Here is a 23,633-nt window from a genome sequence, read left to right as displayed (position 1 = left end):
CAGGTTCTTGGTCACCTCCCTGACCGAGGCCCTTCTCCCCCGATTGCTCAGCTTGGCTGCACGACCAGCTCCAGGAAGAGTCTTGGTGGCTCCAAACTTATTCCATATAAGAATGATGGAGGCCACTGTGTTCGTTGGTACCTTCAATGCTGCAGAAATGTTTTGGTACCCCTCCCCAGAATCTGTGCCACAACACAATCCTGTCTCGGAGCTTTACGGACAATTCCTTCGACCTCATGGCTTGGTTTCTGCTCTGACAACTGTGGGACCTTACATAGACAGCTGTGTGCCTTTCCAAATCATGTCCAATCAACTGCATTTACCACAGGTGGACTCCAATCAAGTTGTAGAAACATCTCAATGACGATCAAGATGCACCTGAGCTCAATTTCGTCTCATAGCAAAGGGCCTGAATACTTATGTAAATAAGGTATGTTTTTAATTTTTAATACATATGCAAAAAATCTCTAAAAACCTTCTTTCGCTTTGTCATTATGGGGTATTGTGTGTAGATTGATGAGAAAAACATATTTAATCCATTTTAGAATAAGGCTGTAACGTAACAAAATGTGGAACAAGGGAAGAGGTCTGAATACTTTCCTAATACACTGTCTAAAGTAATGTACTCACCACTGCGTGATGTCTGTGATGACCGTGCGCTGCTTGAGGACAAGGTACCGGAGTGGAACCCAGACCAGCAGAGATACAGAGGTAACGTAGGCTATGGAAGCTGCTACCACCAACCAATAGGCAGTCAGATCTCCTCTGACATGGAGCATCAGGGAAGCAAACCTCTCCATCACCACGAATATTGGAACACTGAGACAAGCGACCTGTAACACCTCGTACACCACCAGCTTGATCATCCGCCCTGATGGCATGTTGTCTTTAACCCTTGTTCCCCAGGATTTAGATCCAGCCGCTTCCTTTATCAACCTCTCACTCAAGACCAGTCTGGTCTGAAAGCCTTTCAATTCTCAGTCTGGTGTGATAGTACTCCTGTTCTGTCTGGAGCAGAAACCAGTGAACCCTCCTGTGGACTCTGCTCACCAACACTGCTTACACATCACTGCACAGCATCACACGACTCGGGAAATCGGATACTTTTATTACTAAGGCAATAAGGTAGTCACGCTCAACTTTTTATGGGGTCGCAAAAAGAAGCACTCCCATACTGTACTAAGGGGGAAAATATTGTTGAACATTACCAGTGTCAACTAGATTATATATCCCAACCTAGAACATTACCCATGTCAACTACATTACCTATCAACCTAGAACATTACCCATGTCAACTACATTACCTATCAACCTAGAACATTACCCATGTCAACTACATTACCTATCAACCTAGAACATTACCCATGTCAACTACATTACCTATCAACCTAGAACATTACCCATGTCAACTACATTACCTATCAACCTAGAACATTACCCATGTCAACTACATTACCTATCAACCTAGAACATAATCAGTGTAAAAATAAATGCCAGTCATACAGAAATGATATAGTAAACCACAATATTCTGGACATTTGGCTTTTAGTTTTATTGTGAATACCAATGAATAAGCATGGTTAAAAGAGTAAATATTAACAGCTGGGTACATTTAACAGAACCTTTACAACTATCATGTTTGAAAGGTTAACCCATAGAGATCCTATTAAATGACAGTTAAACCAGGCATGACGTTTCACAGTTGATGCTACACTATACTGTCAGTTGATCCAATGGGATTTATATCCTCTTAAGGTCTGTTACATGCTCTGAGTATCAGGGATGTATAGACCAGAGCTAGGGGAGAGTAGAGGATGCAGTGACAGTATGGACCAGAGCTACGGGGTAGTAAAGAATGTAGTGACAGCATGGACCAGAGCTAGGGGGCAGTAGAGAACATAGTGACAGTATAGACCAGAGCTAGGGGACAGTAGAGAACGTAGTGACAGTATGGACCAGAGCTAGGGGGCAGTAGAGAACGTAGTGACAGTATAGACCAGAGCTAGGGGGCAGTAGAGAACGTAGTGACAGTATAGACCAGAGCTAGGGGGCAGTAGAGAACGTAGTGACTGTATAGACCAGAGCTAGGGGACAGTAGAGAACGTAGTGACTGTATAGACCAGAGCTAGGGGGCAGTAGAGAACATAGTGACTGTATAGACCAGAGCTAGGGGGCAGTAGATAACATAGTGACTGTATAGACCAGAGCTAGGGGGCAGTAGAGAACGTAGTGACTGTATAGACCAGAGCTAGGGGGCAGTAGAGAACGTAGTGACTGTATAGACCAGAGCTAGGGGGCAGTAGAGAACGTAGTGACAGTATGGACCAGAGCTAGGGGGCAGTAGAAGACAACACAGTAAACGACATTCCCCAGACTTGAAATGACAGGATTCTTTAGTTATATAAACATAACCTTCATCCACAGACCTATTGCTCGGTTCTACTTCAGATAAATACAGTCAGAGGCCAGTCTATAAGGGGTAGTTAAGGTTAGATACATACATTGAGATGAACAGCAGCTCCTGGATCTAAAGGGTTAAAATGAGAGAATACTTCTTATGAGCTATTTAAATATAGACCTAAAATCAGGAAGGACATCACATTCACTTTCTATCATGACAAATTCTGTAAAGTACTGTGCATGTAAAAATAGCATAACAATAATCAAATATAAATTAAAACACACTATAAAAAAAACCTAGCAATTTAACACTGGCAAGAGAAGCTTAAAAGACAACAGCAGAATTAGTCAGATCCCTGGAGGTGGATCTCAAATGGAAATCTATTCATCGTTCAGTACTTTGGCCCGAGCTTCATAGGGCTGCCTCATAAGACTCTGCACTAGAGTAGTGTACTTCCTGTAGTGTACTTCCTGTCCCCAGGGACTACGCCAGTGTTCACATGTCCGCTTCATAGGGCTGCCTCATACGACTCTGCACTAGAGTAGTGTACTTCCTGTAGTGTACTTCCTGTCCCCAGGGACTACGTCAGTGTTCACATGTCCAGGAGAGCAGGGGCAATTGCTGCTTGTTGTTTTGTTCAGGAAACACACACACACACACACACACACACACACACACACACACACACACACACACACACACACACACACACACACACACACACACACACACACACACACACACACACACACACACCCCATCAGACCTGGACAGACAAACACTCAGGACACTATATATGCTATATAATATTACTAGTACAGTACGTATACTATATCATTCAATAGTACATTATATATACACACTTCATCATATTACTAGTACAGTACGTATCACCAGTACAGTACACACACTACACATACAAAAATATGCGGACACCCCTTCAAACTAGTGGATTCAGCTATTTCGGCAACACCCATTGCTGACAAGTGTATAAAAATTGAGCACATCGCCATGCAATCTCCATAGACAAACATTGTCAGTAGAATGGCCTTACTGAAGAGCTCAGTGACTTTCAACGTGACACCGTCATAGGATGCCACATTTCCAACAAGTCAGTTCGTCAAATGTCTGCCCTGCTAGAGCTGCCCCCGGTCAACTGTAAGTGGCGTTATTGTGAAGTGGAAACTTCTAGGAGCAACAACGGCTGCCCGAATGCATAGTGTTAACTGTAAAGTTGGTTGGAGGAGGAATAATGGTCTGGGGCTGTTTTTCATGGTTCAGGCCCCTTAGTTCCAGTGAAGGAAAATCTTAATGCTACAGCATACAGTTACATTCTAGACGATTCTGTGCGTCCAACTTTGTGGCAACAGTTTGGGGAAGTCCTTTTCCTGTTTCAGCATGACAATGCCCCCGTGGATAAAGCAAGGTCCATACAGAAAAGGTTTGTCGAGGACGGTGTGGAAGAACTTGACTGGCCTGCACAGAGCCCTGATCTCAAACCCATCGAACACTTTTGGGATGAATTGGAACCCCGACTGAGAGCCGGGCGTAATCGCCCAACATCAGTGCCCGACCTCATTAATGCTTGTTGCTGGTTGGAAGCAAGTCCCCACAGCAATGTTCCAACATCTAGTGGAAAGCCTTCCCAGAAGAGTGGAGGCTGTTATAGCAGCAATGTTCCAACATCTAGTGGAAAGCCTTCCCAGAAGAGTGGAGGCTGTTATAGGAGCAATGTTCCAACATCTAGTGGAAAGCCTTCCCAGAAGAGTGGAGGCTGTTATAGCAGCAATGTTCCAACATCTAGTGGAAAGCCTTCCCAGAAGAGTGGAGGCTGTTATAGGAGCAATGTTCCAACATCTAGTGGAAAGCCTTCCCAGAAGAGTGGAGGCTGTTATAACAGCAATGTTCCAACATCTAGTGGAAAGCCTTCCCAGAAGAGTGGAGGCTGTTATAGCAGCAATGTTCCATCATCTAGTGGAAAGCCTTCCCAGAAGAGTGGAGGCTGTTATAGCAGCAATGTTCCAACATCTAGTGGAAAGCCTTCCCAGAAGAGTGGAGGCTGTTATAGCAGCAATGTTCCAACATCTAGTGGAAAGCCTTCCCAGAAGAGTGGAGGCTGTTATAGCAGCAATGTTCCAACATCTAGTGGAAAGCCTTCCCAGAAGAGTGGAGGCTGTTATAGCAGCAATGTTCCAACATCTAGTGGAAAGCCTTCCCAGAAGAGTGGAGGCTGTTATAGCAGCAATGTTCCAACATCTAGTGGAAAGCCTTCCCAGAAGAGTGGAGGCTGTTATAGCGGAAAAGGGGGGACCAACTCCATATTAATGCCCATGATGTTGGAATGAGATGTTCGAGAAACAGGTGTCCACATACGTTTGGTCATGTAGTGTGTATGTATGTATATATGCACTATACTGCACTAGTAAAGAATATATGTATTATACTATATCATGACTAGTACAGTATATCACCAGTACTGTATATATGTACTATATCATATGACTAGTATAGTATATAGTACCAGTAGAGTATAAATGTACTATACTATTTTAAATGGCTAGTACAGTATATCACCAGTACTGTATACATGTACTATATCATATGACTAGTACAGTATATCTCACCAGTACAATATACAGTGCATTCGGAAAGTATTTAGACCCCTTCACTTTTTGCACATTTTGCTGTTACAACCTTTTTATAAAACAGATAAAAATAATAATAATTCTTCTCAGCAATCTACACACAATACCCCCTATTGACAAAGCAAAAACGGTCTATTCAGACTCTTTGTTGAAGCACTTTTGGCAGCGATTACGGCCTGGGTATGACTCTACAAGCTTGGCATACATGTATTTGGGGAGTTTCTACCATTCTTCTCTGCAGATCCTCTCAATCTTGGATGGGGAGCGTTGCTGCACAGCCATTTTCAGGTCTCTCCAGAGATGTTCGATTGGGTTCAAGTCCGGGCTCTGGCTGGGCCACTCAAGGACTCCTGCGTTGTCTTGGCTGTGTGCTTAGAGTCGTTGTCCTGTAGGAAGGTGAACCTTCACCCCAGTCTGAGGTCCTGAGCAGGTTTTCATCAAGGATCTCTCTGTACTTTGCTCCATTCATCTTTTCCTCGATCCTGACTAGTCTCCCAGTCCCTGCCGCTGGAAAACATCCCCACAGCATGATGCTGCCACCACCATGCTTCACCGTAGGGATGGTGCCAGGTTTCCTCCAGATGTGACGCTTGGCGTTCAGGCAAAGAGTTCAATCTTGGTTTCATCGGACCAGAAAATCTTCTGGTCTGAAAGTCCTTTTGGCAAATGCCAAGCGGGCTGCCATTTTACTGAGAGGCTTCCGTCTGGCAACTCTACTATAAAGGCCTGATTGGTGGAGTGCTGCAGAGACAGTTGTTTTTCTGGAAGGTTCTCCCATCTCCACAGAGGAACTCTGGAGCTCTGTCATCGGGTGACCATCAGGTTCTTGGTCGCCTCCCAGACCAAGGCCCTTCTCCCCGATTGCTCAGTTTGGCCGGGTGGCCAGCTCTAGGAAGAGTCTTGGTGGTTCCAAACTTCTTCAATTTAAAAATGGAGGCCACTGTGTTCTTGGAAAGCTTCAATGCTGCCGAAATGTTTTGGTACCCTTCCCAGATCTGTGCCTCGACACAATCCTGTCTCAGAGCTTCACGGACAATTCCTTCCACCTCATGGCTTGGTTTTTGCTCTGACATGCACCGTCAACTGTGGGGACCTTATATAGACAGGTGTGGGCCTTTCCAAATCATGTCCAATCAATTTAAATTCACCACAGGTGGACTCCAATCAAGTTGTAGAAACATCAAGGATGATCAACGGAAACAGGAAGCACCCGAGCTCAATTTCGAGTCGCAAAAGGTCTGAATACTTACGTAAATAAGGTATCTTTTTTTACATTTTATATACATTTTCAAAAATCTCTAAAAACCCGTTTTTGCTTTGTCATTATGGGGTATTGTGTGTAGATTGACGAGGGAAAAAAGTAATTTAATCAATTTTAGAATAAGGCTGTAACGTATCAAAATGTGGAAAATGTCAAGGGGTCTGAATACTTTCCGAATGCCCTGTAGTACGGCACCAGTACATTTATACAATGTCTGCATGTTTCACTATTTTCTCATCCCGAAAGTGGCTTCAATTTATTTCTAAAACGATAAGAAAGAAGGAAGTAGCATGACATTTTCAGTTTCCTTTAAAAAAAGAAAAGATAAACAAGTTGCTGCTTCTCTTCATGATGTGGAACATCACTGTCTGTTCATATGCTGGACACTCCACACGGGCTTCATGGTTCTGCACTTTTAGGGTGAGTGACAGAGATTAAATGACAGAGAGAAATGAAATGACAGAGAGAGATGAAATGACAGAGAGAAATGAAATGACAGAGAGAAATGAAATAACAGAGAGAAATGAAATAACAGAGAGAGAGAAATGAAATGACACAGAAAGAGAGAGAGAGATGAAATGGCAGAGAGATGAAATGACAGAGAAAGAGAGAGAGAGAGATGAAATGACAGAGATGAAATGACAGAGAGATGAAATGACTGAGTATGCAGAATGTGTCCAAGTCTACTTGTGTATTTGTAAATGTGTACCTGTGTGTGTAATTTGTAGTGTTTGTGTGGCGTGTGTAGTTTGCAGTGCGGCGTGTGTAGTTTGCAGTGTGGCGTGTGTAGTTTGCAGTGTGGGTGTGTGTAGTTTGCAGTGTGTAGTTTGTAGTATGGGCGTGTGTAGTTTGTAATGGTCCCGTGTGGCTCAGTTGGTAGAGCATGGCGCTTGCAACGCCAGGGTTGTGGGTTCATTCCCCACGGGGGGACCAGGATGAATATGTATGAACTTTCCAATTTGTAAGTCGCTCTGGATAAGAGCGTCTGCTAAATGACTTAAATGTAAATGTAGTGTGCGCGTGGTGTGTAGCATGGCGTAGCGTGGTGTAGTGTGGCGTGTAACATGGCGAAGCGTGGTGTAGTGTGGCGTGTAGCATGGCGTAGCGTGTAGCATGGCGTAGTGTGTAGTGTGGCATGGCGTAGCGTGGCATAGCGTGTAGCATGGCGTAGCTTGTAGCGTGGAGTGTAGCGTGGTGTAGCATGGTGTAGCGTAGCGTAGTGCGTGGCGTAGTGTTTTCTATAGAAGAGCCTTCTCGGGGTAAGGGTGCTGCTGTGTGTCAGGTGGGTGTGGAAGGCTCTGGCCAGGGTTGGGGATGGAGCTGTAGCTGGATGGCTGATTGGCTGGAGGCTGGTAGGACATGCCCTCTGCAGCTGGACTGTAGACTGGAGGCTGGCCCATGTACATATGGACATCACTAGAACACACACACAGCAGGTTAAAGGATCTACAGCAGGTTAAAGGATCTACAGCGGGTTAAAGGATCTACAGCGGGTTAAAGGATCTACAGCAGGTTAAAGGATCTACAGCGGGTTAAAGGATCTACAGCGGGTTAAAGGATCTACAGCAGGTTAAAGGATCTACAGCGGGTTAAAGGATCTACAGCAGGTTAAAGGATCTACAGCGGGTTAAAGGATCTACAGCAGGTTAAAGGATCTACAGCAGGTTAAAGGATCTACAGCAGGTTAAAGGATCTACAGCGGGTTAAAGGATCTACAGCGGGTTAAAGGATCTACAGCGGGTTAAAGGATCTACAGCAGGTTAAAGGATCTACAGCGGGTTAAAGGATCTACAGCAGGTTAAAGGATCTACAGCAGGTTAAAGGATCTACAGCAGGTTAAAGGATCTACAGCAGGTTAAAGGATCTACAGCGGGTTAAAGGATCTACAGCGGGTTAAAGGATCTACAGCGGGTTAAAGGATCTACAGCAGGTTAAAGGATCTACAGCAGGTTAAAGGATCTACAGCAGGTTAAAGGATCTACCGCAGGTTAAAGGATCTACCGCAGGTTAAAGGATCTACAGCAGGTTAAAGGATCTACAGCAGGTTAAAGGATCTACAGCAGGTTAAAGGATCTACAGCAGGTTAAAGGATCTACCGCAGGTTAAAGGATCTACAGCAGGTTAAAGGATCTACCGCAGGTTAAAGGATCTACAGTAGGTAAATTCTACCCAAACGGAGCTGACGGATGTCTGTTAGTGTCGCTCTCTATGTAGTTCTACGTATATTTGTACAATTGAATTTTTGGAACGGCACGCAAACGGACTTCCATCAGCTCCATTTGTGAAGATCCCTTTAGGGTTAGGTGTGTGTGAATGGTTGTTAGGACAGTCACCTGGGTGCTGGCTGGCCAGTCTGTAGCTGCTCCAGAGAAACACTGTATCCCTGCTGTACCCCTCCTGGACCGCTCATCCCATAGGACCCTCCAGACTGACCCGGGTACACCTGGGGGAACGAACACAGAATTCTATACATTTATATCTAGAGATAGAGAGATATATATATTTACAGTTGAAGTCGGAAGTTTACATACACCTTAGCCAAACACAAACTCAGTTTTTCACAATTCCTGACATTTAATCCTAGTAAAAATGCCCCGTCTTAGGTCAGTTAGGATCACCACTTTATTTTAAGAATGTGAAACGTACGAATAATAGTAGAGAGAAGGATTTATTTCAGCTTTTATTTCTTTCATCACATTCCCAGTGGGTCAGACGTTTACATACACTCAATTAGTACTTGGTAGCATTGCCTTTAAATTGTTTAACTTGGGTCAAACGTTTCCGGTAGTCTTCCACAAGTTTCCCACAATAAGTTGGGTGAATTTTGGCCCATTCCTCCTGACAGAGCTGGTGTACCTGAGTCAGGTTTGTAGGCCTCCTTGCTCACACACGCTTTTTCAGTTCTACCCACACATATTCTATAGGATTGAGGTCAGGGCTTTGTGATGGCCATTCCGATACCTTGACTTTGTTGTCCTTAAGCCATTTTGCCTTGGAACTTTGGAAGCATGCTTGGGGTCATTGTCCATTTAGAAGTCCCATTTGCGACCAAACTTTAACTCCCTGACTAATGTATTGGGATGTTGCTTCACTATATCCACAATTCTCCTGCCTCATGATGCCATCCATTTTGTGAAGTGCAGGTGAGGTCTGTACAACGCATCACCGGACTGGGGGCAAACTACCTGCCCTCCAGGACACCTACACCACCCGATGTCACAGGAAGGCCAAAAAGATCAACAAGGACAACAACCACCCGAGCCACTGCCTGTGAACAAAAGCTTCAATATCAAGGCCATCAAACTGTTAAACAGCCATCACTAACATTGAGTGGCTGCTGCCAACATACTGACTAATCTCTAGCCACTTTAATAATGAAAAATTGATGTAATAAATGTATCACTAGCCACTTTAAACAATGCCACTTTATATAATGTTTACATACCGTACTCTATACCCTCCACTGCATCTTGCCTATGCCGTTCGGCCATCGCTCATTCATATATTTTTTTGTACATATTCTTATTCATTCCTTTACACTTGTGTGTATAAGGTAGTTGTTGTGAAATTGTTAGGTTAGATTACTTGTTAGATATTATATTACTGCATGGTCGGAATTAGAAGCACAAGCATTTCGCTACACTCGCATTAACATCTGCTAACCATGTGTGTATGTGACAAATAAAATTTGATTTGATTGTGTGCTTCAAGGTTGGGATGGTGTTCTTCGGTTTGCAAGCCTCCCCCTTTTTCCTCCAAACAAAACGATGGTCATTATGGCCCAAAAGTTCTATTTCTGTTTCATTAGACCAGAAGACATTTCTCCAAAAAGTACGATATTTGTCCCCATTTGTCCTTCAACTGTGTACATACATACACACACACACACACACACACACACACACACACACACACACACACATACACACATACACACATACACACATACACACATACACACATACACACATACACACATACACACATACACACATACACACATACACACATACACACATACACACATACACACATACACACATATATACATACATACATACATACATACATATATATATATATATATATATATATATATACATACACACATATATACACTTAAGTATCAAAAGTAAAAGTAGAAATCATTTCAACTTCCTTATATTAAACAAACCACACAGCACAATTTCCTTGTTTTTAAAATGTATTTATGGATAGCGAGGGGCCAACTCCAACACTTAGACATAATTTACAAACGAAGCATTTGTATTTAGTTATTCCGCCAGAACAAAGGCAGTAGGGATGTTCTCTTGATAAGTGTGTGAATTGGACCATTTTCCTGTCAAAATGTAACAAGTACTTTTGGGTGTCAGGGAAAATGTATGGAGTAGAAAGTACATTATTTTCTTTAGGAACGTAGTGAAGTAAAAGTTGCCAAAAATATAAATAGTCAAGTAAGGTACAGATACCCCAATAAACTACTTAGGTAGTACTTTAAAGTATTTTTCTATAAGTACTTTAAACCACTGTACAGGTGTGCCAAGCTTGTAGCATCATACCCAAGAAGACTCGAGGCTGTAATCGCTGCCAAAGGTGCTTCAACAAAGTACTGAGTAAAGGGGTCTGAATACTTTTGTAAATGTGATATTTTAGTTTTTAAAATGTCTAAAACGTATTTTGCTTTGTCATTATGGGGTATTGTGCGTAGATTGATAAGGGGGGAAAAATGTAATCCATTTTAGAATAAGGCCGTGACGTAGCAAAATGTGGAAAAAGTTAAGGGGTCTGAAAAGTGTCCCAGTCCCTGCCGCTGAAAAACATCCCCACAGCATGATGCTACCACCACCATGCTTCACCGTAGGGATGGTGCCAGGTTTCCTCCAGATGTGATGCTTGGCGTTCAGGCCTAAGAGTTCAATCTTGGTTTCATCAGACCAGAGAATCTTGTTTCTCATGGTCAGAGTCCTTTAGGGGCTTTTTGGCAAACTCCAAGCGGGCTGTCATGTGCCTTTTACTGAGGAGTGGCTTCCGCCTGGCCACTCTACCGTAAAGGCCTGATTGGTGGAGTGATGCAGAGATTGTTGTCCTTCTGGAAGGTTCTCCCATCTCCACAGAGGAACTCTGAAGCTCTGTCAGTGACCACCAGGGGCCCCTCTGCTCCGATTGCTCAGTTTGGCCGGGCGGCCAGCTCTAGGAAGAGTCTTGGTGGTTCCAAACTTCTTCCATTTCAGAATGATGGAGGCCACTGTGTTCTTGGGGACCTTCAATGCTGCCGAAATGTTTTGGTACCCTTCCCCAGATCTGTGCCTCGACAAGGAGAACATGGATGTGGTCCTGTCTCGGAGCTCTACTGACAATTCCTTCCACCTCATGGCTTGGTTTCTGTTCTGACATGCGCTGTCAACTGTGGGACCTTATATAGACAGGTGTGTGCCTTTCCAAATCATGTCCAATCAATTGAATTTGGACTCCAATCAAGTTGTAGAAACATCAAGGATGGCCAATGAAAACAGGATGCACCTGAGCTCAATTTCAAATCTCATAGCAAAGGGTCTGAAGACCTATGTAAATAAGCTGTTTCACATTTTTAATAACTGTGCAAAAATGTCTAAAAACCTGTTTTCATTTTGTCTTTATGGGGTATTGTGTGTAGATTGATGAGGATTTTTTTTATTAATTTTAGAATAAGGATGTAACGTAACAAAATGTGGAACAAGTCAAGGGTTCTGAATACCAAACGTATAGACCAAAAGTTACCTCATTAAAAAGTTGAAGACGGTGGTCATGTTAAATAGCTGTATTTCATCCTTACTACTATCACAAACTGGTGGTGGTCGTTTGCTAAGTCAGTAATTACTTCCCTGTAGCTAACCAGTCACCACCAGCCTTCTAGTGCCCGGTTAAGAAACAAGCTAATTTACCAAATTAAAAACAATAGCAGCATTGAGTTGAATAACAGTCGAGTTTCTCTCTCTCCCTTGAGGAGGCTATAGAAAAGCTCTCAACCCTCCCACGTTACCACTGCCTTTCGTATACAGGTTCTGTAGCCAACTCTCCCTCTTTTCCTTGGAGAAAACGGTGTCTTTGTTCAACAATGTTTAAAATACATTTATTAAATGTGTTTTTAATTGAACCTTTATTTAACCAAGTCAGTTAAGAACAAATTCTTATTTACAATGACGGCCTAAACCGGCCAAACCCGGAAAATGCTGGGTCAATTGTGCACCGCCCTATGGGACTCCCAATCACGGACGGATTTGATACTGCCTGGGGACTGAGTGACTCCTTTTGCACTGAGATGCAGTGCCTTAGACCACTGCACCACTCGGGAACCAGCAATACATTTGTATCTTTCTACCGTGCATTGGTGGGCCGCATTTTGAGAAAGAGAGAGAGATGAGAGTGACCTACCTGTTGTGCTGTGTTGGCAGATTGATGCATGTAGTACTGCTGGGTCTGTAGCTTTGTGTACATGGCATAGTCCTCATTCATAAGCTTAGCATAAAGAGACAGAGCCTCCATCAACTTCACATTCAGCTCTGACAGCTCCGAATGCTTCCTGAAACACAGGAGTCAGTCAGTCAGTCAACCAGTCAGTCAGTCAACCAACCAGTCAGTCAACCAGTCAGTCAACCAACCAGTCAGTCAACCAACCAGTCAGTCAACCAGTCAGTCAGCCAACCAGTCAGTCAACCAGTCAGTCAGCCAACCAGTCAGTCAACCAACCAGTCAGTCAACCAACCAGTCAGTCAACCAACCAACCAGTCAGTCAACCAACCAACCAGTCAGTCAACCAGTCAGTCAGCCAACCAGTCAGTCAGTCAGTCAACCAACCAGTCAGTCAACCAACCAGTCAGTCAACCAACCAACCAGTCAGTCAACCAACCAACCAACCAGTCAGTCAACCAACCAACCAACCAGTCAGTCAACCAACCAACCAACCAGTCAGTCAACCAACCAACCAGTCAGTCAACCAACCAGTCAGTCAACCAACCAACCAGTCAACCAACCAACCAGTCAGTCAACCAACCAGTCAGTCAACCAGTCAGTCAGCCAACCAGTCAGTCAGCCAACCAGTCAGTCAGCCAACCAGTCAGTCAGCCAACCAACTAGTCAGTCAGCCAACCAGTCAGTCAGCCAACCAGTCAGTCAGCCAACCAACTAGTCAGTCAGCAAGGTGTAAGCTGAATACCGTACCTGTCAGTGCTCTCAAGCTTCTGATCAATGAGGGGACACATCTGGTTGCAGGCACCTTAGCAGAACAAGAAACACAATGTTATGTAATGTTTTGTAACTGTATAGTGCATTCTAAATGCAACCAGTGTTTTAATTAATAAACGGGTTAAATAACTTATTAAATGACAGTAGTTAGTCAGTCTTAGCCTCTAGCTGTAGGAGTTAGTCGGTCAGTCTTAGCCTCTAGCTGTAGGAGTTAGTCGGTCAGTCTTAGCCTCTAGCTGTAGGAGTTAGTCGGTCAGTCTTAGCCTCTAGCTGTAGGAGTTAGTCGGTCAGTCTTAGCCTCTAGCTGTAGGAGTTAGTCGGTCAGTCTTAGCCTCTAGCTGTAGGAGTTAGTCGGTCAGTCTTAGCCTCTAGCTGTAGGAGTTAGTCGGTCAGTCTTAGCCTCTAGCTGTAGGAGTTAGTCGGTCAGTCTTAGCCTCTAGCTGTAGGAGTTAGTCATTCTTACCGTTAGTCAGTCTTACTAACTCTTACAGCTAGTGTGTTAGTTGGGTAAGAATTACTAACTAACCCTAGAGCTGTAAGAGTTAGTCATTCTTACCCTTAGCCTGGGTTCGTAATGGCTGCTCAGTGAAACGACCTGTCCTGATTTGTCATAGACAATTGCTAAAAACAACTTTAATGAGCAAGCCTTCCTTCATGACCTGGTCTCTGTAAAATGGTACAGAATCAGCTTGACGTTTGGCCCTTCTTTTTTAATATTTTCAATCTTATTGTTAACAAACACGCCCCCCTAAAGAAAATTTTAATTAAAAACAGGTTCAGCACCTGGTTCGACCGTGATCTTGCAGAGTTACTCCACCTCATTTGGCGAAAGGCTCGGCAAACACACACTCAGGCTGACTGGCTCTCGTTCAGGCAAATGAGAAATAAGTGCACTCAGGCTATCCGGAAGGCCAAAGTTAGTTACTTTAAGCAGCAGTTCTCTCTCTGTGGGTCTAACCTCAAGAGGTTCTGGAAAACGGTTAAAGACCTGAAGAATAAACCCTCCTCCTCACAGCTGCCCATGTCCCTTAATGTTGATGATGTGGTTGTTACTGACAAGAAGCACATGGCTGAGCTCTTTAATCACCACATCATTAAGTCAGGATTCCTATTTGACTCGGCCATGCCTCCTTGCTCGTCCAACATTTCCTCATCTCCCACCCCTTCTAATGCGACTAGTCCCGATGTTTCTCCCTCTTTTTCTACTGCCCCGCTACAAAGTTTCTCCCTGCAGGCAGTCACTGAGTCCGGGGTGCTAAAGGAGCTCTGGAAACTTGACCCCAAAAAAACATCTGGGTCAGATGGTTTAGACCCTTTCTTCTTTAAGGTTGCTGCCCCTATCATCGCAAAGCCTGTCTCTCCTTTCTGGGGAGGTTCCCATTGCTTTGAAGGCAGCCACAGTTCATCCTTTATTTACAACTGTTGTAGGCCTATTTCTATTTTGCCCTGTTTATAAAGTGTTGGAAAAACTTGTCAATAATCAACTGACTGGCTTTCTTGATGCCTATAATATTCTCTCTGGTATGTATCTGGTTTCCACTCAGGTTAATATATAATAATCAACTGACTGGCTTTCTTGATGCCTATAGTATTCTCTCTGGTATGCAATCCGGTTTCAGCTCAGGTTATGGATGTGCCACTGCAACCTTAAAAGCTCCTCAATGATGTCACCATTGCCCTTGATTCTAAGAAATGTTGAATGCTGCTATTTTTATTGACTTGGCCAAAGCTTTCGATACGGTAGACCATTCCATTCTTGTGGGCCGTCTAAGGAGTATTGGTGTCTCTGAGGGGTCTTTGGCCTGTTTTGCTAACTACCTCAAAGAGTGCAGTGTATGAAGTCAGAAAATCTGCTGTCTCAGCCACTGCATGTTACCAAGGGAGTACCCCAGGGCTCAATCCTAGGCCCCACACTCTTCTCAATTTACATCAACAACATAGCTCAGGCAGTAAGAATCTCTCTCGTCCATGTATATGCAGATGATACAGGCTTTTACTCAGCTGGCCCCTCCCCGGATGTTGTGTTAAATGCTCTACAACAGAGCTTTCTGTCCATCAAGCTTTCTCTACCCTTAACCTGAACACCTCCAAAACAAAGGTCATGTGGTTTGGTAAGAAGAACGCCCCTCTCCCCACCGGTGTGATTACTACCTCTCTGGGTTTAGAGCTTGAGGTAGTCACCTCATACAAGTACTTGGGAGTGCGGCTAGATGGTACACTGTCCTTCTCTCAGCACATATCAAGGTTGCAGGCTAAAGTTACATCTAGACTTGGTGTCCTCTATCGTGATCACCCATCTTTCACTCCAGCTGCCAAACTAAGCCTGATTCAGATGACCATCCTACCCATGCTAGATTACGGAGACATAATTTATAGATCGGCAGGTAAGGGTGCTCTCGAGCGGCTAGATGTTCTTTACCATTCGGCAATCAGATTTGCCACCAATGCTCCTTATAGGACTCTGTATACTCGTCGCAAGACCCACAGGTTGATGCTTATTTAGAAAACCCTCTTAGGCCTCACTCCCCATATCTGAGATATCTACTGCAGCGCTCATCCTCCACATACAACACCCGTTCTGCCAGTCACATTAAGTTAAAGGTCCCCAAAGCACACATCTATGGGTCGCTCCTCTTTTCAGTTCGCTGCAGCTAGCGACTGGAACGAGCTGAAACAAACACTCAAACTGGACAGTTTTATCTCCATCTCTTCATTCAAAGACTCAATCATGGACCCTCTCACTGACAGTTGTGGCTGCTTTGTGTGATGTATTGTTGTGTCTACCTTGCCCTTTGTGTTGTTGTCCAATTATGTTTGTTCCATTCTTTGTGTTGCTACCATGTTGTTGTCGTGTTGTGTTGCTACCATGCTGTGTTGTCATGTGTTGCTGCCTTGCTATGTTGTTGTCTTAGGTCTCTCTTTATGTAATGTTGTCTCTTGTCGTGATGTGTGTTTTGTCCTCTCTTTATTATTTATAATCCAGCCCCCGTCCCCGCAGTACGCCTTTTGCCTTGTGGTAGGCTGTCATTAACTGACTTGCCTAGTTAAATAAAGGTTAAATAAGATAAATACAATACCTTCTAGCTGTAAGAGTTAGTCAGTCTTACCCTCTAGATCAGGCCTGTGCAATTATTTTGTCATGCAATAAAATGCAAATGAATTACTTAAAAATCATACAATGTGATTTTCTGGATTTTTGTTTTAGATTCCGTCTCTCACAGTTGAAGTGTACCCATGATAAAAATTACAGACCTCTACATGCTTTGTAAGTAGGAAAACCTGCAAAATCGGCAGTGTATCAAATACTTGTTCTCCCCACTGTATATCTACTGTAAATCACATCCAGATATGCTACTTATTTTACTTTTTTAATATGCACAGAAATACACCACATCCATGTTCTCCTTTTGGTAGGTATTTTCATAAAACTTTACTATCGCAAATTCTTTATGTGATCTGAGCATGATTCCACATGCCGTATTGAATCAGGTCGCGGGCCACATATGACCCCCGGGCCGGCCTTTCTCCAGGCCTGCTCAAGCTGCAAGATGTTAGTCAGTCTTACCGTCTAGCTAGCTGTAAGAGCTAGTTTTACCGTCTAGCTAGCTGTAAGAGCTAGTTTTACCGTCTAGCTAGCTGTAAGAGCTAGTTTTACCGTCTAGCTAGCTGTAAGAGCTAGTTTTACCGTCTAGCTAGCTGTAAGAGCTAGTTTTACCGTCTAGCTAGCTGTAAGAGTCAGTAAGGATGTGCATCTTTCCTTTTCAAGACGATTCAATACGTATCTAGATTAACAAAAAAAAAACTGTTTTGTGAAATATTTGTTTTTGTCTGAAGCCAAAAAAACGCTAACTTAACCTATGCTCTAACAAGGCTTTTCAGCATAAGCAGCTGGAGTAATGTAGCTTCATTGATCTGTACTTCAACAGATGTACTCACATTATGATTCAACCCTTCTCTAAAACAGCCTAATACATACTCTCAGAGTATGTATTAGCCTTTTTTATGCATTAATAGAACAGAAAGCTCTCCAATGAGGACATGCTGCATTTCTCACTTTGAATGAGACTATAATCCTAATTCAAATACAATTACATCAGCAGATGACACAAAGTGCTTATACAGATTATAAAGATACAAAAACTTAATATTGTGACTCTCCACCTGGATTCGGTCTTATGTAGCAACAATTGAATTTCAGTTTTTTTTTTACATTGGATAAAAATAGAGACTCAGAGCTACAAAATGGTATAGCATACACTGCATTTGAGGAAACAATGGGAAAGTAATTCTGCTTTGAAAGTTGATCAACTTGTAAACTTACTTTTGAGAAAACCGTCTTTCAATGTTTTGGTACTACCATTGGAGAGCCCTGCTTTGTCTACACCCATTCAGCATTGTTCCAACCCTCTTTAGCCTTAGACCCACCCATCTCTTTAAGGGTTGATCCAACCATTCTGTACTAACTTGCCAGCTACTTCCAGACATCTAAGAGAGAGAGAACAGCTCTCACTGAAAATTACTCGCCCTAGCAGAGCTGGTTAGGCTGTTACAGTATGTTATCAAGCGCGTTGGTGACCACAACTGTGCTGTCAGATTGTCCGTTCGTAAATTCAGAGCACACTGTACGCTCTGACCTAACAACGACAGTCAAGCACCCAAGCTAACTGGCTAACATTGGCTAGTGTAATAAATACCATTTAAAATAACACAAGCATATTGCTATTACGTTGTTATAACTAACTTCTTTCTAAACAGGGTTTCTCACAAACTCATAAGCAGAAACTGAGACACACACACACCCAAGGACAGAGGGCTGGCACAGACCTTTCATAAACACTGATAAGAAAAGGGTGCTTGGGTCTGCATTTCAAGCAGAAACTGAGACACACACATACCCAAGGACAGAGGGCTGACATAAACCTTTCATAAACACTGATTAAATGGGAACATCTACGCACACACCAAATGTCCTGCTTAGCTGAACATTTGGTAACAAAGAACTTTTGCTGCAAGACTCAGAAGGATGACGCCCAGCTCATCAGGACCAATCTGAGAAGACAACAACCTGTCCAGAACCAACCAAAGGACCAGAACTTCCAGACTCAACCTACTTTCTGTGCTGTATAAAATGTCTATGCATTCTGTTATCTGGGCTTTTTCTGGAGGTTCCTTATGAGCTAAATGAACGAGACCGTATACGCTTGTACCAGATATCTTTACTCTTAAATTAAACTGTCGCTTGTCATACAATTTACCACCTTGTCTGAATCGATCCTTGACCGGCTCACCCTTCTCCATATCCCATTATCAACACTAGCTACTTCCAGACACATAATGAGAGATCATCTCACTCTGACCATTTTACTCCCCCTAGCAGAGCTGGTTAGGCTGTTTTCATAATGAGAGATCACTCTGACCATGTTACTCCCCCTAGCAGAGCTGGTTAGGCTGTTTTCATAATGAGAGAACACATCACTCTGACCATGTTACTCCCCCTAGCAGAGCTGGTTAGGCTGTTTTCATAATGAGACATCACTCTGACCATGTTACTCCCCCTAGCAGAGCTGGTTGGGCTGTTTTCATAATGAGACATCACTCTGACCATGTTACTCCCCCTAGCAGAGCTGGTTAGGCTGTTTTCATAATGAGAGATCACTCTGACCATGTTACTCCCCCTAGCAGAGCTGGTTAGGCTGTTTTCATAATGAGAGATCACTCTGACCATGTTACTCCCCCTAGCAGAGCTGGTTAGGCTGTTTACATAATGAGACATCACTCTGACCATGTTACTCCCCCTAGCAGAGCTGGTTAGGCTGTTTTCATAATGAGAGATCACCTCACTCTGACCATGTTACTCCCCCTAGCAGAGCTGGTTAGGCTGTTTTCATAATGAGAGATCATCTCACTCTGACCATGTTACTCCCCCTAGCAGAGCTGGTTAGGCTGTTTTCATAATGAGAGATCACTCTGACCATGTTACTCCCCCTAGCAGAGCTGGTTAGGCTGTTTTCATAATGAGACATCACTCTGACCATGTTACTCCCCCTAGCAGAGCTGGTTAGGCTGTTTACATAATGAGACATCACTCTGACCATGTTACTCCCCCTAGCAGAGCTGGTTAGGCTGTTTTCATAATGAGAGATCACATCACTCTGACCATGTTACTCCCCCTAGCAGAGCTGGTTAGGCTGTTTTCATAATGAGACATCACTCTGCTAGGGGGAGTAAAATGGTCAGAGCTGGTTAGGCTGTTTTCATAATGAGACATCACTCTGCTAGGGGGAGTAAAATGGTCAGAGCTGGTTAGGCTGTTTTCATAATGAGACATCACTCTGCTAGGGGGAGTAAAATGGTCAGATCAAGGCTGTTTTCATAATGAGACCTCACTCTGCTAGGGGGAGTAACATGGTCAGAGCTGTTTTCATAATGAGACATCACTCTGCTAGGGGGAGTAACATGGTCAGAGCTGGTTAGGCTGTTTTCATAATGAGAGATCACTCTGCTAGGGGGAGTAACATGGTCAGAGCTGTTTTCATAATGAGACATCACTCTGCTAGGGGGAGTAACATGGTCAGAGCTGGTTAGGCTGTTTTCATAATGAGAGATCACTCTGCTAGGGGGAGTAACATGGTCAGAGCTGTTTTCCAGAGCGTTGGTGACTAACTGTGCTGCTGACAGCAGTTGAATTATGCTTTGTTTGCCGACGTTTACTGACTCCACTGACTCTTTTTCTGTGGCTAAACCAACCAGGGTCGTAACTGAACAATTTTATTCGTATTTACAGATGGCATACAAGTTTGATATTAAGGGACATGAAAGTTCACATGTTCCAGAAGGCATTTCTGCCCCCCAAAAAAACATTTTGATAAAAATGTATTTTTTACATTCAAACGGCTCTCCTGTGAAGTCGTGACAGTTTACTGAATCAGGTCACTAATTAGCCCCCATGTAATTAGTTAACTCTCCTTCATTGTTTGGTGAAAAAGATAAGAGAAAATATTGTTTAATTAAATCAACAACTTTCTTGAATATTGAAACGGAAGGAAGTGGTCATAATGAATATTTTCTGTAATTTGAGTGTCATTGTTTATAAATTCAAAACAGAAATACCTTATTTACATAATTATTCAGACCCTGCTATGAGACTTGAACTTGAGCTCAGGTGCATCCTGTTTCCATTGACCATCCTTGAGATGTTTCTAAAACTTGATTGTAGTCCAGGCACATATCTGGGGAAGGGCACCAAAACATTTCTGCAGCATTGAAGGTCCCCAAGAACACAGTGGCCTCCATCCTTCTTAAACGGGATAAGTTTGGAACCACCAAGACTCTTCCTAGAGCTGGCCGCCCGGCCAAACTGAGCAATCGGGGGAGAAGGGCCTCGGTCAGGGAGGTGAGCTAGAACCCGATTGTCACTCTATTTGACCTCTAGAATTTCTCTGTGGAGATGGGAGAACCTTCCAGAAGGACAACCATCTCTGCAGCACTCCACCAATCAGGCCTTTACGGTTGAGAGGCCAGATGGAAGCCACTCCTCAGTAAAAGGCACATGACAGCCCGCTTGGAGTTTGCCAAAAGGCACCTAAAGGACTCTGACCATGAGAAACAAGAATCTCTGGTCTGATGAAACCAAGATTGAACTCTTTGGCCTGAATGCCAAGTGTCACGTCTGGAGGAAACCTGGCACTATCCCTACCGTGAAGCATGGTGGTGGCAGCATCATGCTGTGGGGATGTTTTGTCAGTGGCAGGGACTCTCCAAATACAGGTGTGACAAGCTTGTAGCATCATACCCAAGAAGACTTGATGCCAAAAGTGCTTCAACAAAGTACTGAGTAAAGGGTCTGAATACTTATGTAAATGTGATATTTCAGTTTTTTATTTATTTATAAATGAGCAAACATTTCTAAACCTGTTTTTGCTTTGTCACTATCGGGTATTGTGTGTAGATTGATGAGGGGGGAAAAAAACAATTCAATCCATTGTGTGCGTGTGCGTGTGCGTGTGTGTGTGTGTGTGTACACTATGTAGGCACCTGAGCTGAGCCATAAGGGAGACAAGGCCTCTACCACCCCACTAGGGAGGGGGGGAATGTAGCCGGTTTTTGTCCCTCTACTATGTTTCTGAAATCACCATCACCCACTAATTAACTTGTCATTTTTGCAGATTAAATGTTTGAGCTGGTAATTAATCAATATTTATCGTTTGAATTAGCTATGACAAGCCAATGAATATAGAGCACAACTTTCGATTTCATCCCCATCTCAAAACAAAATGGTTTAGACCATTTGGAAGTATTTAGTGAGCTTCTTTTGTACTCCAGCTTTGACCTCGCAAAAGCCATTCCTCGTTACGAAAATATCAACTTTACCCTGTATATCTATTTAACAAAACTATTGCTGATGGCGAACCTGAACAATGGAAATAAACTATTGTAAGCCTCGTAAAACAGGTATAGCCAGATCAGTTGTGTTTCCGGTAGCTTACTTTTATTCTGGTAAAATAAAATTTTAGAAAATGACATAGGTTGTTGTCACTCAACCAATAAAGCCTAATATATCGGGCAAGATCAGGAAGAGGCCGCCCTACTCGCTTTGGCAGAGCGGATCTGGGCACAGTTTTACGAGGCTACTGATTTTCCCTAGGTTGTTCTGCATGCCAAATGACTTGTAGATCAATGACTGTCAACACAGTTACATGCTTAGCTCGACGCCAGAGGAGATCAGGTATTTTTGTAAGGAAGAAGGTAATATGAGCCCAAAACTTTGGTGAATTTGAAATTGGTAATGTTTGAATCGGTTTTGGGGTCCACAAACCATCTTAAACATTGAAATCAATGACTGATGCGCATCAGTGAATTGTTACATACCTATTAGTTAGTCAGTCTTAACCTCTAGCTGTAAGAGACAGAGAGATAGATAGATGGACAGACTTAGCATTTAGCTTTAAGAGTCAGTCTTACCCTCTAGCTGTAAAGGTTAGTCAGTCTTACCCCCTCTAGCTGTTTTGGATAGTTAGTCTTACCCCCTCTAGCTGTAAAGGTTAGTCAGTCTTACCCCCTCTAGCTGTAAAGGTTAGTCAGTCTTACCCCCTCTAGCTGTAAAGGTTAGTTAGTCTTACCCTCTAGCTGTAAAGGTTAGTCAGTCTTACCCCCTCTAGCTGTAAAGGTTAGTTAGTCTTACCCCCTCTAGCTGTAAAGGTTAGTCAGTGTTACCCCCTCTAGCTGTAAAGGATAGTCAGTCTTACCCCCTCTAGCTGTAAAGGTTAGTCAGTCTTACCCCCTCTAGCTGTAAAGGTTAGTCAGTCTTACCCCCTCTAGCTGTAAAGGTTAGTCAGTCTTACCCCCTCTAGCTGTAAAGGTTAGTCAGTCTTACCCCCTCTAGCTGTAAAGGTTAGTCAGTCTTACCCCCTCTAGCTGTAAAGGTTAGTCAGTATTACCCTCTAGCTGTAAAGGTTAGTTAGTCTTACCCCCTCTAGCTGTAAAGGTTAGTCAGTCTTACCCCCTCTAGCTGTAAAGGTTAGTCAGTCTTACCCCCTCTAGCTGTAAAGGTTAGTCAGTCTTACCCCCTCTAGCTGTAAAGGTTAGTCAGTCTTACCCCCTCTAGCTGTAAAGGTTAGTCAGTCTTACCCCCTCTAGCTGTAAAGGTTAGTCAGTCTTACCCTCTAGCTGTAAAGGTTAGTCAGTCTTACCCCCTCTAGCTGTAAAGGTTAGTCAGTATTACCCTCTAGCTGTAAAGGTTAGTCAGTCTTACCCCCTCTAGCTGTAAAGGATAGTCAGTCTTACCCCCTCTAGCTGTAAAGGTTAGTCAGTATTACCCTCTAGCTGTAAAGGTTAGTCAGTCTTACCCCCTCTAGCTGTAAAGGTTAGTCAGTATTACCCTCTAGCTGTAAAGGTTAGTTAGTCTTACCCCCTCTAGCTGTAAAGGTTAGTCAGTCTTACCCCCTCTAGCTGTAAAGGTTAGTCAGTCTTACCCCCTCTAGCTGTAAAGGATAGTCAGTCTTACCCCCTCTAGCTGTAAAGGTTAGTCAGTATTACCCTCTAGCTGTAAAGGTTAGTCAGTCTTACCCCCTCTAGCTGTAAAGGTTAGTCAGTCTTACCCCCTCTA

General features: G+C 43.4%; 2 protein-coding genes across 2 annotated transcripts in view; both read right to left on the bottom strand.

The window, feature by feature from the left end:
* tmem236 (transmembrane protein 236) overlaps positions 1 to 1,428 on the bottom strand; it is a 44,917-nt gene extending 43,489 nt beyond the window's left edge. Inside the window, exon 1 of the mRNA XM_055866087.1 lies at positions 631 to 1,428. Within this exon, the coding sequence (XP_055722062.1) occupies positions 631 to 881 (251 nt within the window). The 5' untranslated portion in view covers positions 882 to 1,428. The remainder of the gene's footprint in view (positions 1 to 630) is intronic.
* A 100-nt stretch (positions 1,429 to 1,528) lies between these two features.
* Positions 1,529 to 23,633, bottom strand: part of stam (signal transducing adaptor molecule (SH3 domain and ITAM motif) 1) — an 84,085-nt gene continuing 61,980 nt past the window's right edge. The window contains exons 11-14 of the mRNA XM_055866086.1: positions 13,505 to 13,559; positions 12,719 to 12,866; positions 8,641 to 8,750; positions 1,529 to 7,723 (exon numbers count right to left, since the gene is read on the bottom strand). Of these exons, the coding sequence (XP_055722061.1) occupies positions 7,546 to 7,723; positions 8,641 to 8,750; positions 12,719 to 12,866; positions 13,505 to 13,559 (491 nt within the window). The 3' untranslated portion in view covers positions 1,529 to 7,545. The remainder of the gene's footprint in view (positions 7,724 to 8,640; positions 8,751 to 12,718; positions 12,867 to 13,504; positions 13,560 to 23,633) is intronic.

The sequence above is a fragment of the Salvelinus fontinalis genome, chromosome 17, assembly GCF_029448725.1.
Source record: "Salvelinus fontinalis isolate EN_2023a chromosome 17, ASM2944872v1, whole genome shotgun sequence".
In the NCBI taxonomy this organism is placed as follows: Eukaryota; Metazoa; Chordata; class Actinopteri; order Salmoniformes; family Salmonidae; genus Salvelinus; species Salvelinus fontinalis.
Note: the sequence above shows the minus strand (reverse complement) of the source record. Positions and strands in the feature narration are given on the sequence as shown.